The 17,127-nt window shown below is 42.6% G+C and overlaps 1 protein-coding gene across 1 annotated transcript in view; it reads right to left on the bottom strand.

The window, feature by feature from the left end:
- The window catches only part of CCDC186 (coiled-coil domain containing 186), a 141,972-nt gene that overhangs the window by 35,613 nt on the left and 89,232 nt on the right, over positions 1 to 17,127 (bottom strand). The window contains exons 11-13 of the mRNA XM_089653053.1: positions 13,066 to 13,321; positions 12,072 to 12,261; positions 5,460 to 5,540 (exon numbers count right to left, since the gene is read on the bottom strand). Of these exons, the coding sequence (XP_089509179.1) occupies positions 5,460 to 5,540; positions 12,072 to 12,261; positions 13,066 to 13,321 (527 nt within the window). The remainder of the gene's footprint in view (positions 1 to 5,459; positions 5,541 to 12,071; positions 12,262 to 13,065; positions 13,322 to 17,127) is intronic.

The raw sequence follows: 17,127 nt of genomic DNA, 5'->3' as shown, positions 1-17,127 counted from the left end.
TACTCTCCTGAAATACTCTTCTCTGCTGGAGAACTCTGCTCTTTCCTCTATACTCTCCTCTCCTGAAATACTCCACACTGCTGGCAGAGTCTGCTTCTTTATCTAAATCTACTCTCCTGAAATACTCTTCTCTGCTGGAGGACTCTTCCAGCAGTGCTGAGCATTCCAGGGGAGGAGAGTTTGATAGAGGAAGGAGCAGAATCTGCTTCTTTCTCCAATTCTCTTCTCCTGAAATATTCTGTACAGCTGGAGGTCTCTACTGCTTCCTTTATCTAACTCTCCTTTCCAGAAATACTCTGCACTGCTGGAGAACTCTCTTCCTTCCGCTATCTAACTCTCCTCTCCTGAAATATTCTGCTGGAGCCTAAAGCTGGCTATACATAAATAGAAAATCAAACGAAATATTGAGTCGGTAGACCCATCATTCGATTTCGGTGTTCACAGTGATATTCGATTTCTGTTGCATGTCTAAAAATAAACAAACATGTTGGAAAGGTTTTTTTTTTTAGCAATTTTCTAATCATTTATAGGTCAAATACATACAAAAAAAAAGTAATGGCATATGAGCTGTAGGGGTAGTATTAGAAATCAATCGGGGGGGGGGGGGGAAACATGTTTAATGTAGAAAATTACTGAAAAAAATTTTGAAACGATCTGGAAAAATTTCTAGTATAGTGACTGAGCTATCAAATGTTAGATGGAGAGAATGTTTCAATTTTTTTTTCAAATTTGCATTCATTTTCCAACTCTTTGGAGCTTTACTCTCTCCTCTCCTGAAGAATAAGATTCCCCCCGGGAAGTAGAATGCACAGCCAGATGAAAATGAATGACTATAAAGCTGACGTGATTTTACACACGAAACTGAAATTGATCAATTTCTCCTTTTCATAAACTGTCCCTGTAAAAGCAGCCATTCATTGTTTGCCATGTCATGATGAGAGGATACAAGAAATGTAATAATACAGAATGCTGTGCTGTGTAGGAGGAAAGTGAACACAGTGGTTAATCCAGTGGGATACAACTATAAACAGTGTTCTACTCCGGAGTTAATGTGCTCCGATGGTTTCAGTGCAACACTCCTCCTATAGTACTTCCTGCAAATAAACGATTGTGTCAGCGGGGGAATACTTGTCTTTAAGTATCATTACTGAAATCACTCCAATTACAGATGTATAGCTACACAATTCGGCTGTAATGGGCCCATCCAGCTGGCAGGTACAGTGCGTGATTTGTGTATCAGAAATAAGTGTACAGGGGTGGGAACGACTCCCACAGCAACACAACTGCAAAGGCTTCCCCGGAAAAGCCAAATCCCACCTCTGCTGACCACGCTCCAGTAATGTCCCCAATGTCCTCCTCGGTCTAGCGCTGCCGGTCCTTTTCCAGCAGAACAACAGTCATGTCATTCTGATCATTTACTCTTCATGCACAATGGGGCTTTTGTAAACACTTTTCTCCTGGCAGAAGAGAAGCAGCTTCAAAAAGAGCTGCCTAGGCAAAGCACTTGGGCATTTGCTTATTTCATTGGCCAGAAAATTCATTTAATTTTGGCCATTGAAATGAAAAATGCTCAGGAGCTAAAACGCGCCTAGAGTGTTTACACATGGTTAGGGTTTTTTTCTGCCAAAATGTTCCTCCCTTGAACGCACAAGTGATGTTTTATTTTTCTGCTTCTAAACACCCCTGAAACCCGTATGCGTGCATGGGCACATAGGCCAACCTGGAGGGGCATTAAGAGGCAGAAAAACAAATGTCAAACGCCTATACCACATACTAGCATATTATGATACACTTACACGTCAAACAGAGCTCAGCAGCGATGCGCTGTCACCGCTCCCTCTGGTCCTAAGAACTTCCATCGTCCCCCAGTTTTCCTTCCTCGTTGCGTCTCTTTGGCCAATTAAATGGCTGTGCTCCTGTGGTGTCACTCCTGTACATGCCACAGGAATGACATCACCGTAGCGCACAGCGGGTGCTGTAATTGTGGTCTAAACGGCATATGTGCGGTTCATATTACATTACCACCGACAAGCCGGGGTGGGGGGCCATTTATGACAGAAGAGACCGCTCAGTGTACCGGCACTGCTTTTTGAGATTCGACTTTAATGTGAGTGCAGCCGGTCCTTAACGCACCCCCTATAAGGGTGCATTATCACACAGGCTGGGCTTTTAGTACTGCAGGACTAAGCGGCGCTCAACGTCAGCCCTGCTCAACCCTGGAAGAGTGCCCGGTCCCCCCCCACCACATCTGAAGTGAAAACAGGAAGCTGCTGTGACATCATTAGACTGGCTAGAGGACAAGTAGTAATTTTTTTTTGTTGCTTATTAACCCTTTGCCTACTGGGCATTTCTACCCCCTTCCCAGGCCAATTTTCAGCACTGTCGCACTTTGAACGACAATTGCGTGGTCATGCAACATTGTACCCATATGAAATTTTTATAATTTTTTTCATACAAATTGAGCTTTCTTTTGGTGGTATTTAATTGCCACTGGGTGTTTTATTTTTTGCGCTACGAAAACAAAAAAAGTGCAAAATTTTAGAAACAAAGAAATTTTTTTTTTCCCAATTTTTTGCTAACAGGTAATTTTTCTCCTTCACTGATGTGCGTTGATGAGGCTGCACTGATAGGCAGCACTGATGGGCACTGATGAGGTGGCACGGATAGGCAGCACTGATAGGCGGCATTGATAGGCAGCACTGATGGGCACGGATGAGGTGACACGGATAGGCAGCACTGATGGGCACTGGTAGCAGGCACTGGTAGGAGGCATTGATAGGGCACAGATCCTCAGTGCCCTGATGATCACTGCGATCCCTTTGCTATGACAGCGTGAGGAAAGTGCCATATTTAACATATAAGTCTCTTATCTCTGAACATGCAGAGAACTCTTTGGTTGAAATGTTGTTCTGCATGAAAAAAGTGTTTTCTGCGCATGTCTTTCAGCGTGAATGTCTCTTTGGAGATGCTTTGGGCACCATCACCAAGGATGTTACTTGGGGTAAGAGTACTTATCTACCCCAGGAACAGAAGTCTAGGCCTCAAGCTGATAAGAATCATCCTTCCTCCAAGGCAAGGAATTCCTTTCTTTACTCCCAGGCTTTGGCATCCGAGGCCAAACTCAAGCCAGATCACGTTTACTACAACCCCTAGGCCCCTATACCCCCAATCCTGCAGATAGGTCCTCTTTGACATGAAGGGGTGCCTCTACTTTCCAAAGTGGGAGGACATCTGTTAGCCTTTGTGGACATTGACAGCATATAAAATGCCTGGGTAAGGAAATTGGTTTCAACAGGCTACAAACCCATTGGGAGTTCTGCTCATAAACCGCTCCTTACTTCACGTTTTCAACGTTCCAGTGTCACCATGCAGATTTGTAGATCTCTGGGTTGAGGTTTCATTACGAAAAACATTTGCAAGATTTTTTTTCCAACTTTTCACAGTTCCAAAACCAATATACGCCCAATCTTGGATTTCAAGGCCCTAAATATCTTCAATCCTATCAAAAAAACAGCATGCAGCCCACAAAGTCTGTCATAGTCCTCCATCAGGGACACATTCTCGCCTCTGTAGACATCAAGGTCAGATTCTTCAGTCCAAGAGTTGCCCAACTATTTGCTTTTGCAAAGGGCTGATGAGGGCCTTTTTCTAGGAAGTCCCGTTTGCCTTCAGACCCCTACAGCTCAACACCCTGTTATCATGGAACAAATTGTTTCAGTCTTTGGACAAACCATTTCACATGACACCAAAACCAGGTTGTCTTCAGTCAGGTATCTAGCTCTGAAGCTGGGAAATCCTTCCTTCTGAACTGTTTGAAGAATCATCATAATGGACATCAACCTAACAGGCTGGGGAGGAGTCAGACACGTTGTCGGGCCAAGGGACCTGGATGCCTGAGAAATCCTGACTCTCTGTTAACATTTGATTTTCTCTACAATGCTAGACACCTCGACTGGTGGGTGCTTCTGATCAGGATCCAGTTGGACAATGCTACAGCAGTGGTGTACATCGACGATCAGGGAGGAAACAGAATTCTTGCTGGGGCAAGAGTAGTAAAATGGATTACAACCTTGGCAGACCTTAAGAATTCAACCTTGTTCACCATTCACATCCTAAGTGTGGACAACTGGTAAGCAGGCTACCACAGGTGAAAGCGTCTAGACCAAGGGGAATGGTCCCTGCACACGTAAATGTTACAGAACTTGTGTTGCAGGTGGGAAAAGCTGAATAGGGACCATCTGGCCTCCAGATTCTATAACAAACCAGAGAGATTTGTCTCCATGTTCAGAGATGCTCTGGCAGAAGCAATGTACTGTATAATCTAGTGGCTTCATGCAATCAGTACCACCCATTGTATGCCTTTGCTCCTCTAAAACATCTTCCTCTTCTGCCTTGCATGATCAAGTTGGACAGCATTCCGGTGCTCCCCGAGGCTCTGCACTGATCCAAAAAGATGTGGTACACTGAGCTAATCAGACTCTTGGGACAGATGATCCAGTTGATCTGGAAGAGCCCATAGAGTTAGGACCAGTTTACCATCCTGCTTCACATTAGTTGTCTTTTACAGTGTGGATGTTGAACTCTAGGTAATGAGGAACTGGGCTTCTCCAACTCTGGGATCCTCAAAATGTTAAAAACCACACAAGATCTATCATCAGACATGGAAGACATACTTCACTGGGTGCGAGGACAGAAAAAATCATCATAGAAAATAATAATTGGGACAAATCCTAACCTTTTTAAATCAGACCTGGATCAACATTTGGCCCTGAGTACTATTAAGGCATTTCTTATGTACACACACCTGTGTCTCAATGGGATTTGAATTCGGTTCTCTTGGCATATAAAAAAAAGGCCTTTTGAACCAACCAGGGATATTCCCATTTTCAAACTCACTGTATTCCATACTCGTTGCCATTATCTCTTGTGCCTGAACTGGCAGCTTTATCCTGTAAAGAACTGTTCTTAGTCCTACACATCTTTTTGATAGGGCCAGAAAGAAGGATGGAAGTACAATGTCCTGGTTATGAAGAAAGGCCAAAACCACCTTTGGAAAGAAGACTTCCCTTCATTCTAGGGACTTAGTTTGAACTGTGCTTGTCTACCTTGCAGCCACTGCCTCCATTAGGCTAACCCATTCTTTGTCATTCCTGATGGACCCAATCAGGTAAAAGCAGCCTTTTGTTCTACCACTACTTGGTGGCTGACACAAATTATCATTCAAACTCACATTCCACAGTTTCCTTACAAACTACACTCTACTAGATCTGTGACTGCATCTTTTCGGCATCAGACAAGGTTTTGCAAGCTTGGATTTTGGTCCCTTGTTGACAATTTTAACGATGGAAGAAGAACGGATAACATTTGACTGTACAGTGAAGAGCTGCCAGTCTTACTGTAAACAGAGGTGGAAGCCCTAAATTGGGTAATAGCATTTAATCTGAGAGCAGCTCTTTTACCTGAAGAGCTGGACCTGCTGCCCATACTGCTGACCTCCTTCTCATAGTTGCCATTCTCCATCTGCTCCATCCTCTTCCTCGCTGTAAAAATTAAACAAAAATCAGGAACTCTAGAAATCAGAAACTCTTTCCTTCTCAGAGAACATTACAAAAACAATGACATGTATGTACAGCTTTAAATCCGTTTATTCACTAAAAAGGATACCTGACAGAGGGCTGTCATAGTTATCCAGTCATGCAGGTTTGTCTCCAATAAAAAGGTTAACTGCATCCTGAACAGATAATAAAGTTTTGGGTTCTTAGGGGTCGTTCGCATGGGCAGTTATACTGCTGCACATCTGAAAAGCGGTCCGCAGTGGTTCACTTTTCAGAGGGCATTTGACAGGCAGTGAGAAGACAATATGTCACCTCCTCACTTCCTGCTTTAACCATCAAAATGCCAAACCACTGATCTCAACTGCCTGCTTTTACTGCTCCCTGACCACTTGTGGTGTAGTCAAAATACAGGTGTAATTTAATAGCAGAATCAAGGACAACTCCAAACTTCATTTACCACCTCAAAGTGATGTCTGTGATGTCTGTGATGTGATATGAATGCCCTGGAGCAGCAAAATGTTTTTGTCATGCGCATGCCACGTGCCTAGTTATATAGGAAGATGCCTGTCAAGGTACAAAGTGTATTGCTTAGTACTGTCTGCAATGAGCAAATGCTTTTACAGGAAGCTGGAGCACAATTACAGTGGTTGTAAACCTCAGACATGAAATATAAACAAAGCATATCCTTTTATAGTGTTTGTTTGTCTCAATCCAGAGCAAGTGTCATTTCTGCCTGCTGACTCATTCTTCTGCTATCAGCATGAATCACTTCTGACAAGTTTTCTGGACACCAAGAAAAAAAAAATGGTACCAGGGGAGGGCACAGCGTGTGCATGTGTCCCTTCCCTCCAATCAGCTTTCAGAGCTCTCCTTAGTGTAACTTCAGCTTCCCACCCCTTGTGTTTCAGATCTGAGAGTTCCTGTATAAATGCTGCACTTTGAATATATGTAGGGGGGCATACCGCTATAGATAAACAGGTACAACTTATGTAGACGGATTTGTTTTATCTCTGTGTATCACCTGAGGCCAGTCACTTAATTGGGTATATGTGAGGGTTTACAACCACTTCAAAGCTGATCACAAACATTACAATGTGATTGTTACTAAATCAAAAAGATTGTACAATTACCTTGAACAAGTGCCAACCTGATCGGATCTACAGTATAAGTTAGCTAGGCCATAACATTGGATAAGCAAAAGGTCGAAAGTCCTCCTGCGCTCTAAATGGAAGTATACCTAACCTGAAGCTGCCAACACACAAAAACTGATATCAAAAACAGTGTTAATCATATATATAAAAATAGTGTAGCACTCATATCAAGTCAATATATACAATGTGACTCTTCACTGAAAAATACTAAGAAGATAATAAAAATCATACAATGTGACTCTTCACTCCAATAGTGCAAAACATATATAGTGTCAGACGTAAAATGAATATCTGATCTGTGCCCCTTGCTTCAGATCGTGCTCACACACTAAATAAACACATCGGTGAGGAGGGAGAACTGCGAATTATGTGAGTGTCATTCCTTCGTTTACAATAAAGGAGATATATTTGCATTAATACTACACTTAGAGGGTCTCTTTTTTTTTGGCTCACTGGGCGGGTGAGCCATTGTTCCCTAGAGACATCTGGGCTGTTTAGGGGCAAAAGGAGCCCCATAAGGAGACCTACTGGAGGAAGAAGGCTGCTGACCCATATGATTTAAGGATCCAGGGTGATCCTGCAAGCGTGTTGGCCCCTAGGGGTCACAGGGAGGAGGTGAGGAGGCAATCTAGCCGCAAACAGAAGAAAAGTTTTGGCACAATCATGGAATGGTTGAACACCATTGCACATTGCATGATTTCATTCTTCACGGTTTGGACATTTTTATGATCATTTTGAAGAGTGGACACTTTTCGTTTCCACTTTTAGCACTATATGTTTAGCCCCATGTCTGTTAAGGGGTCTTTTTGATATATGGTTTAAAATTTAGTGTATGTGCACGTTTGTTCCCAAGTGAAATGCACTTTTTTAGTTATTGTGTTTATTTAGTGTGTGAGCACGATCTGAAGCGAGGGGCACAGATATTCATTTTACGTCTGACACTATATATGTTTTGCACTATTGGAGTGAAGAGTCACATTGTATGATTTTTATTATCTTCTTAGTATTTTTCAGTGAAGAGTCATAGTGTATATATTGACTTGATATGAGCGCTACACTATTTTTATATACATAACATTGGATAGTTGAGGAAACTGATTGGTTAATTGGTAAGACTTATGGCCTGTGTTGACATGATTTTGTTCATGTCAAAAGAATTTTGCATTTCTATTCAAGTATATGTGAAGGCAAAATCCTTTTGATGCACATCATATGCAGGTCAGAGGGAGGTCAACTGCAAGCCAAATGCAACTGTCAATGAATTCACAAGTTTGTGATCAGATTTATAGCATAACACTATACCAGGTCTGATCAGGGATAAGGAGAAAGACTGACTGGTTTGCCTGGGGTTACTACTCAAAAGACAGGGGCCCATTTTTAGGCAAAGGCTTGCTAGAAATATGTAAAAGGTGTATAGCAGTGTGCTGAGGGATCATTTAGAATCTTCAGCGTTAGCATGTTGTCATACTCCTTTATCACATCATGTGTTATATATACAGTATGTATAGGTAAGAGATTTGGATTTGAGCACAGACATCTTTCCAGTTACATAGTATAGTGCAGGTCAGTTACCAGACCTGAGACTGTAGTTACCAGACCTGAGAATGTAGTTACCAGACCTGAGAATGTAGTTACCAGACCTGAGACTGTAGTTACCAGACATGAGACTGTAGTTACCAGACCTGAGACTGTAGTTACCAGACCTGAGAATGTAGTTACCAGACCTGAGAATGTAGTTACCAGACCTGAGACTGTAGCTCTCCAACTGTCTTGTCTTCCCCACATGGGTACTATACTTCCATCAAAGTATTTGTCATTCTGCACAGTTAAAGTAGAAGTCCAGCCTATTTCTAACAAAGCTTAAACTTGCTCCCACCCCCTTCTAAACCTTATTCTATCTACCCCGTGGAAGGAAAATGAGTATATTTACCTATTCTGACAGTGATCCAGTCTAGTCACATGATCCGCTGTCAGCGGCAGCTTCAGTGAAGAGGAGGAGGGAAAGCTGACAACAGGTGCCCCAGAGTAAGCCTACGAGTGATGCCCCCTTCACTGAAGCTGGCCGGAATGGTTTACCCTCAGAATAGGTAAGTATGGACATCTTCTCTTCACAGGGTAGACAAAATTGGGTTTAGAAAGGGGGTGGGGGCAGGTTTAAGCTTAGTTAGGAATAGGCTGGACGTCCACTTTAAAGCGGAGTTCCACCTAAAAAAATAAAAGTCAGCAGCTACAAAAACTGTAGTTGCTGACATTTAAAATGCAACCACTTACCTGTCGCTTGGTCCAGCAGTTTCTTCACCACCGCTGGTTTCACCGGCTGTTTTCTCTCCCTGGTGCCGGCATCTTTAGTGTGGGCACCCGGCTGTGACAGCTTGCGGCTTCACAGATGGGTTCAGACTGCGCATTCGCTGCACTTTGTGAATGGCCCAGTAGTCTTCTGCGACCTGTCACGTGTCCCAGAAGAATACGGGGGGGGACAACTTCCGCTCCTGATCGCCTAGGCGACTGCAGCGGAAGTGGGAGCAGGTACCTGTCAAGTTCGGGTACCCGCTCTCCCCCAGCTCCCCAAAGTTGCCAATCCTTAATGGGGAGCGGGGGACAAAGGCTTAAAGCGGAACTTCCCCTTTTGGGTGGAGCTCCGCTTTAAGTAGGGAATGGCCATAGAGGAATTACTGCGATGCAGTTGGCCAGTTCGTATTGCAATATAAGCAAACCAAGAATCCCTGCTTTTATTCAAAACTTTGCTAAAAATAACTGTAGCAGTATGCCGAGGGTTAATTCAGAATTTTCATTAACATGTGGTCACGGCTCTTTAGAACCTCATGTGTTCTATATACAGTTAAGTGAAAAACTGAGCACACCCCATGAGAGTTTTTGACATATTTCAAGAGGCAAACATTAGATCTTTAATTTAAACAGTGCCTAGAGAGAACACATTATGCTCTATACTTGAATAAGCACAAGAAAAATATCATGTTTCTTTTACTCATTTCATTTTCTTAATTAAAATATCAACATCTGTAACAGTGTACTGAGGAAAAGCCAAGTACACCCTTGGGAACAGAAGCTGATATTGCCCTGCCGCAACAGAAATGACCTCTTGTCGTGTGATGGATATGGTAAAATGCCTATTTGGTTTCCTATTGAATATATATATATATATATATATATATATATATATATATATATATATGTTTTTCTACACATTTTTCTACATATTTACTTTTATACTTTAATACTATTTCTTTCTTCATATTTATAAATGTTTAGTATGAATACATATGTTGTGTGAATATTTTCTGCCTGCTGGGCTTTGTGGTACTTTAAGAAATCCTTGCTTAAAAAATGTTTGCTCACACGCACCGACCCCCTCCCATCTTGCCAACTTCAGACAAAGGAATGTTTTACTTTCTATAGATAAGACCTGGAAGAAGATCACACCTATACCATGACGGAGATTGTTTTCGTGTGGAAATGACCAATCAATGACTAATAGAATGCTTATGCTGTTGTCACTCGCATTATTTTGCATATATGAGCTCACTTTCTCATTATAATAAACTAGAAGTGTTCATAGACTGAACTTGTGTGTCAGCGTGAGTCTCTTCCAGTGTGCGCACATTCCAAAGCTAGAATGATAAATTAGGACAGGAGCAGATAAGCACTGGACAATTTATTCCTCAACTAAATCAGTAAGAACACCAGCCCCTTACATTAACCGAAAGTTTTGACCACCTTCCAATGCAAAATTCCTTCAGCTGCAAGAGGTTTGTAGTTCTCCTTACATGAACTTCCCATTTTCAAAATCACCCAAGAAAATTTCAATGGGAGTTCAATCAGGGCTTTGACTTAGGCAGTCCATAACCCTCTATTTTTTCTTTCTTGGTGGATTTGCTGGTGTGCTTTGGATCATTATTGTGCTAAAAGACTCATTTCTAGTTCAACTTCAACTTTAAAGACAGGTGGCCTCACATTCTCATCAAGCACACTTTAACATGAGGCAGAATGTATGTCTTGCTTGATGACTGCAAGCTTCCAAGACTCTAAAGTAGCAAAGTAACCCCAAACGACACATTTCCACCACCACCATCACAGTTATGAGATCCATCTCCTGAAATGCTGTCTTCAGTTTGCAGCGAATAAGTCTACCATTACTGTGACCAAACTACTATTTGATTGATCAGTCTTCAGGACATTATTCCACAAGATCAGGTCTTTGTCCATATGATCAATGGCAAATTGTAATCTTGCTCTAATGTTCATTTTGGACTTTTTCTTAACACACCTCTCAGGTTGAACTGGTGCAATCTGTTTCTGACTGTAGACACATGCACTTTAACCCCAACTGTGGCTATTAAGCTGAACCTGCTGGGTCTGTCTGTCCTGGACAAATTAGTTGTTGAAATCTATTTTCCTTATAGAGGAATGGTTGGTTTCAAATAATTTTCCAGGCTCATAAGCATCAGCAAATTAACTTCTGAGGGCCTTAGAGCTCCTTTGACCTTGGCATCATAACAACACACAAGTTAAAAGGAGAAGCATGGCCAAAGCTCTTTTGGCCCTACTTCTGTGGGTCACAGGAGTGCACTTAGTTCTCTACTCCTGTAACCCAGATCAAGCCGACAGTGGGCTAACTTCTGCTGTCAGCTGACATCACAAACCAAGTCCAGGCTTTGCAGGGATCCCAACAATAATGTCGGGATCTGCCCAGACGCCTGACTGACAGTTGGCTTAGCCTCTCAGCACACAGCTGAGAGCCTGAGCCAGCTGCTGACATCCCCTTCAAAGCCCAGAGCAGCAATGAGCGTTCGAGGAGTAGAGCGCAGAGCAGTGACTGACAGTCACTGCTTTGTACTCACAGCAGACCTGAGAACTGAGTGATCAGCAGTCTTAGCATGCACAGTGTAGAGCTGGCCAGGGACAGGTGCAGGTGGGTCGATGCTGCAGCAATCTAGGCGAGTATGAATGTTTATTATTTTATCTTCCTGCACTTCTCTTTCAATGGTGTCTGAGGTTTAAATAAGACAGGTTTTGCCTGCATACTCTCCAAGGAGGTTATAATTATTGGCACACCTCACATAACACATCTGGGTTTAATTAGATCATGAAAATAATTAACCCATATGTATCACATTTATCTGTAGGCACTGTTTGAATCAAGGTCCAATGTTTGCCAGTTCCTATTTGTTGAGAAACATTCAGCAATTTCTATGGGGTGTACATAATTGTTCACATGATTGTATGTAGGATATTAGGATTTGAGCACAGACATCTCTCCATTTCTGTTACAGCGAATGACTTCCATTTTCAGAATTAGCCTAACAGCAGCCATGCCTGTGGGCAGTGTGGTCGGTCATGTAGTCACCTTGCTGAAGCTGTTTGGTTAGATCCTTCAGATTGACAGCGTGTTTCCGCTTCTGTGTGGCCAGTTCATTGTTGAGCTCATCTATTCGAGTGTTCCGTGAAGCCATCAGAGACTGCTGAGAGTTCAACTCTGTCTGGAGGGAAGTCACCTCCTGTTGTCTTAATTTCCTCTCTGATGTCAGTCTTTCTTCCTGTCACACAGTACAATACAGAATATATAATAAGATGCAACATGCTATTGTGATATAAAGCAGAGGTTTAAGTGGTTCTTTTTTTTTTTCTTCCCTGTTTTCTCCTTTCTCCCCTACATACTAAATTAATTTGTTTGATAAAACCTGTTTTCATCACATAACTTATTTTAGACTAAGTGATGTTATTACTGGGGCTCTGTGCTTTTCTATGCAATGCAGGCATATTAATGCTTGTGGGAAAGGCAGGCAATGTGTCTTACATAGCTTCCAGAAAACATCACAGCACACTGCCTCAGTACTCCTCTCAAAAGCCCTCAGCCCAGATGCAAGCAGCAGCCTGGCTCACAGGAAGAATTATGTAAATCAAAACTCTTGATGGGTGGGGTGTCAGTCTGGAGGCCTGGGTCTTCCTAGGCTATTTGCATACAGACCACCCTGTAGGAGTGCCCACATGTGATAAGTCCCAATAATGAAAAGAAAAAATTCAATAAATGAAAAAGACAGGCCAGGGACAGTAAGGCTGGGAAGAGGGGCTGATGCTGAACTTGGTCCAGACAGGAAATGAGGCAGGCTCTATTTAACTTTCTGCTGCTTCCAATGCACACCTTGAATAGCTCACAGGGTGCAGCAAAATGACAGTAAGCAGTCTTATAGGAGAGGAGCCTATACAATTGTGGTGAAACAATGAAGCAAAGGCTGGAGTTCAGCTATAAAGTTCATACTTAATTCTTTACACACCTATAGTGGAAATACTAAGTGGCAATTTACTGTGTTTTATATAAAATATAACATAACATATCTTACCTGTTCAGTGTTGGAGAGCTGGAGCTGTTCCAGTTGACTGAGGAGCTCACTCTCACTATATGTCAGCTTATCCAGCTGGGCCTGTAAGGAGTTGTTCTCAGACTGGATCTGTGCGTTCTTGCTGGTCAGCTTCTCTGTAAACCCCAGTAGCTCAGACTCCCGCATCCTACTGCCCTCTATATCCCGGTGAAGGTCGGAGATGACAGCGTTCAGACTGTTCAGTTCCTCCTGTAAACTCTCAATCTCTTGTCTGTCCCTACAGAGGGTGAGGAGACCAGAAGGGTAAGGAGAGAACAGATAGGAGCCAATTATACAAAACCATATAAAAACTCTAGACTGCAGAGGGTCCATTATATATATATATATATATATATATATATATATATATATATATATATATATATATATATATACATACATATACATATATACACACACACACACACACACACACACACATATATATACACACACATATACATACACGCACATACACAATGTAACCCTTTTATGCAGGCCATACATGGTTCGAATTTCGAACGATTTTTCGTCCGAAAACAGGCGAAACGTCTGTTCCTTCCAGATCATGGCTCATGCGCATATTCTATTCGGAAAAACAATCATACGATTTGACCATCACTGAGTCAAAAATAAGTCGTTTTCCACGAATTTTGAATGCCGATCACCAAAAAGGGGAGGAACCATGATAATCGGCTGATGCCATTGACCCACTAACGGAGCGGAAATCGGCCGATTATTCTTAGGTCTGATTTTCAGACAAAAAAGAAAAAAAAAAAAAAAAAAGTCGGTCGGTCAAATTTTGTATTGCTGGCCTTACTCTCCTAAGTAAGCTGCATGCTTTGGCTTGTCTTTGTGAATGTTTCAGAGTTGCAATTAAAGCGAAGTTCCGGTCAAACTGTAAAAAAAAAATAAAAGTCAGCAGCTACAAAAATTGTAGCTGCTGACTTTTAAAAAAACAGCCACTTACCTGTCCCACGATCCCGTGGTGTCCTCCCTGCAGCCGGTTTCACCAGCCGTACTGTGTTCTCAGCACCGGCATCTTCAGCTGTGGGCATCTGACTGACAGTTTGTGGCTTCACAAATGGGTGCCCACTGTGCCTGTCATGTGTCCCACAAAACTAATTGGAGGGGGAGGAAGGGGGGGGTGACAACTTTTCATTGCCTAGGCGATCACAGCAGAAGTGGGAGCAGGTACCTTCCATTTTCGGGTACTTGCTCCACAAAAATGCCAGTCCTTAACGGGGAGCGAGGGACGAGGCCTTAAAGCGGAACTTCCCCTTTTGGGTGGAGCTCCGCTTTAAACTTTTTGTTACAAAGAAAAAAAAAAAAAGTGGGGGAAATAATGTGCATTTTATTTGCTTTTAATCCAGTATGCTGGAAACAATCGAACCTTATCATCAAGTCAGCACTTGGTGCCATGGAGTGCAGCAAAAGACCGCCTACAGCAGTAAACCTTTTATGTACCTTTGTTTAATATACACACAAATGGGTAATTTAGTTGTAGCACTGCATCTGTTTGATGGTTTGAAGCAGTAGTCTCCAAACTGTGGCCCTTCACTTGCTTTTACCTGTCCTTTGGGGCACTATTTCACCCACTGATACGAACAATGGGGCAAAATTTCCTTTACTGACAGCAAAAATATAGGGCACAATTTCTCCCAATTACACCAACGATATAGGGCACAATTGCTCCCAATGATACCAGCAATGGGGCCCCATACAGGGGCAAATGGACAACTCATGGGGCCCCTCGGCAATAGGGGATCATGGGGCCCGTGTCCTTGCCCACACTCAAAGCACACCCAAAAAAAGCCTATAAAAATAAAGGTACCAGGGGCATGTCATGGGGCCCCCTACTGACCCAGGGCCCTCGGGCAGTGTCCGAGTGCTCAAATGGTCAGTCCGCTTCTGGCCCGATACCATCAATGATGAGGCACAATTCCTCCCAATGTCACCAACAATGGGGCACAATTCCTCCCAATGAAACCAATGATGGGGCACAGTGTCTCCCAATAAACCCAACAACGGGGCCCTATTTCAACAATGATGAGGCACAATTCCTCCCCACTGACACCAAAGAAGGGGCATTGTTTTTTCCAACTGACGTTTGGACCTTTTCTACTCTCAATGGCCACAGTCTGGCTCCCTAAAGTCTGAAGAACAGTAAACAGGCCCTTTGTTTAGAAAGTTTGGAGACCCCTGGTTTAAAGTCAATCTAAACGCCTAACTGGATGGCATTTAGTTTGCTCTGTGCATCTAAGAACTGCCTTGTTTTCATGTTTCTTAAATTATTATTCTAGTGCATATCTCCTCCAGCCTCTTTCATCCACTTCCTGTCTGTAGACCCTCACTCCAGCGTTGGCTGCCCAACATTGCTCTGGGCTGGCTTCCCAATAGTGACAACAGCGTACCATGCTTACACAATGCATGTCTGCATGGCTGCTTATAGCCTCCGCCAGAAACCAGGTTACAATGCAGAAGCACGTTTGGGGAACAAAGTGTTGTCACCCATATAACAGGAAGTGCCTGAACGTGGACCTTCATGCAGGATCACCAGTGATTCTTTTTGTAAATGCAGATTTAAAAATTGAAAATTACTTCTAAAAATTACATTAAAGTGGAACTCCAAGAAAAAATGTTCTCTATGTTTCATCAATACTCCTCTTTCCCCTTCCAATTTCTACCTACCAGCTTGCTGGTGGTCCTTTTTGGGTAGCATGACACTCTGTCATCCTGCCCATTTCCTCTGAGCCCAGTGTGTCCCCTAGGAGCTGCATCATCATGTAGGCTGGCCTTATAGCACTGCAGGACTGAGCGGCACTCAAATGTCATTGCATGAGTGCCACTTAGTCCTGGAAAAATGCCCATCACCTGTGTGCCACTGCTAGAAGGATGAAGGGGAAGTACTTGAGATATCATCACACTGGCAAGATGTCTGAAGGAAAATAGGTATTTAGGTTTTTATTTATTTATTATTTTCTTCAAATAAAAAACATACCTTTATGAGAAGGGGGGATGCTTTGGGGTGTGGTGGGAGTTCCGCTTTAAAGTAGAACTTCACTGCATCTGAGCACCACAAACCAAAAACGCTTTTAATTAATTTTTAATATTCAGAGCAAACTCACCCATCCATCTCTTCAGGCTTTATTTTGCTGAGAAATTACCGTACTTTGTAAATCACCCCCTAGCATGTCTGGCTGTGACCATCTTAAATAAGGGCAGATGATTCATGTAGCATTTACTTTCAGGAATCCATCAACCCTTAGCTCAGGCATGCAGGCAGGAGGGTGTGCATAGCTGAGAAAACCCGTCCTCCCCTCCTGAAGACTCCTGGGATGTATGATATCATTAGCTTAGGCTTGGGAACCAGGAAGTAAATGAAGAAATGTTAAAAAAAAAAAAAAAAAAAAAAAAAAGTTTAACACAGGTAAATATGTTATACTTTTCAATCTATTTACTAATTCTAGCAGCATTATAAGAAATAGTCAATGCTGATTGATAGAGTGAATTTCTGATTTAACATCTTAAAGCTAACGTGAGATTTTAGTGATTGGGTTTAAAGAGGAATACCAGGTATGGTATATTTTTACATAATTACATTGGTCCAGCTTAGATCAATGTATCTATGTACAGTATATATCATACCTAGGCAAAGCCCCTGCTAGCTGGAAATCATTGAAGTAGATACCGCTACTCCAGTGATCTCCACTTGCTTCTGAGTCCTATCCTGAGTGGCTGCCCTGCTGTATTGTGAACACAGGAGGTTTGCTGCCCAGTGTAAGTGCCATTCCGAGAACGCTTTGCATTATCCGAATGAATGCAAAGCATTCTCTGATTGGATGAGGTGGAGAGGTGAGGTGGTGACGTCACGTCATTGTGGCCATGCTAAGCGACCGACATCCTGTATTCATTCACAAAGTGTACAGCTAGCAAGTAGAGATCACTGGTGTAGCAATGTGTACTTCATGGATTTCCATCTTCAATGAGCATCAGCCTGGTATGGTATATACAGTTACATTATTATTATACAGGATTTATATA

Source organism: Staurois parvus, unplaced genomic scaffold (assembly GCF_062004578.1).
Source record: "Staurois parvus isolate SC_StPar_1 unplaced genomic scaffold, SC_StPar_1.0 ptg000697l, whole genome shotgun sequence".
NCBI classification, from domain to species: Eukaryota; Metazoa; Chordata; class Amphibia; order Anura; family Ranidae; genus Staurois; species Staurois parvus.
The sequence above is the reverse complement of the archived record's forward strand: the minus strand, read 5'-3'. Positions and strand labels throughout refer to the sequence as shown.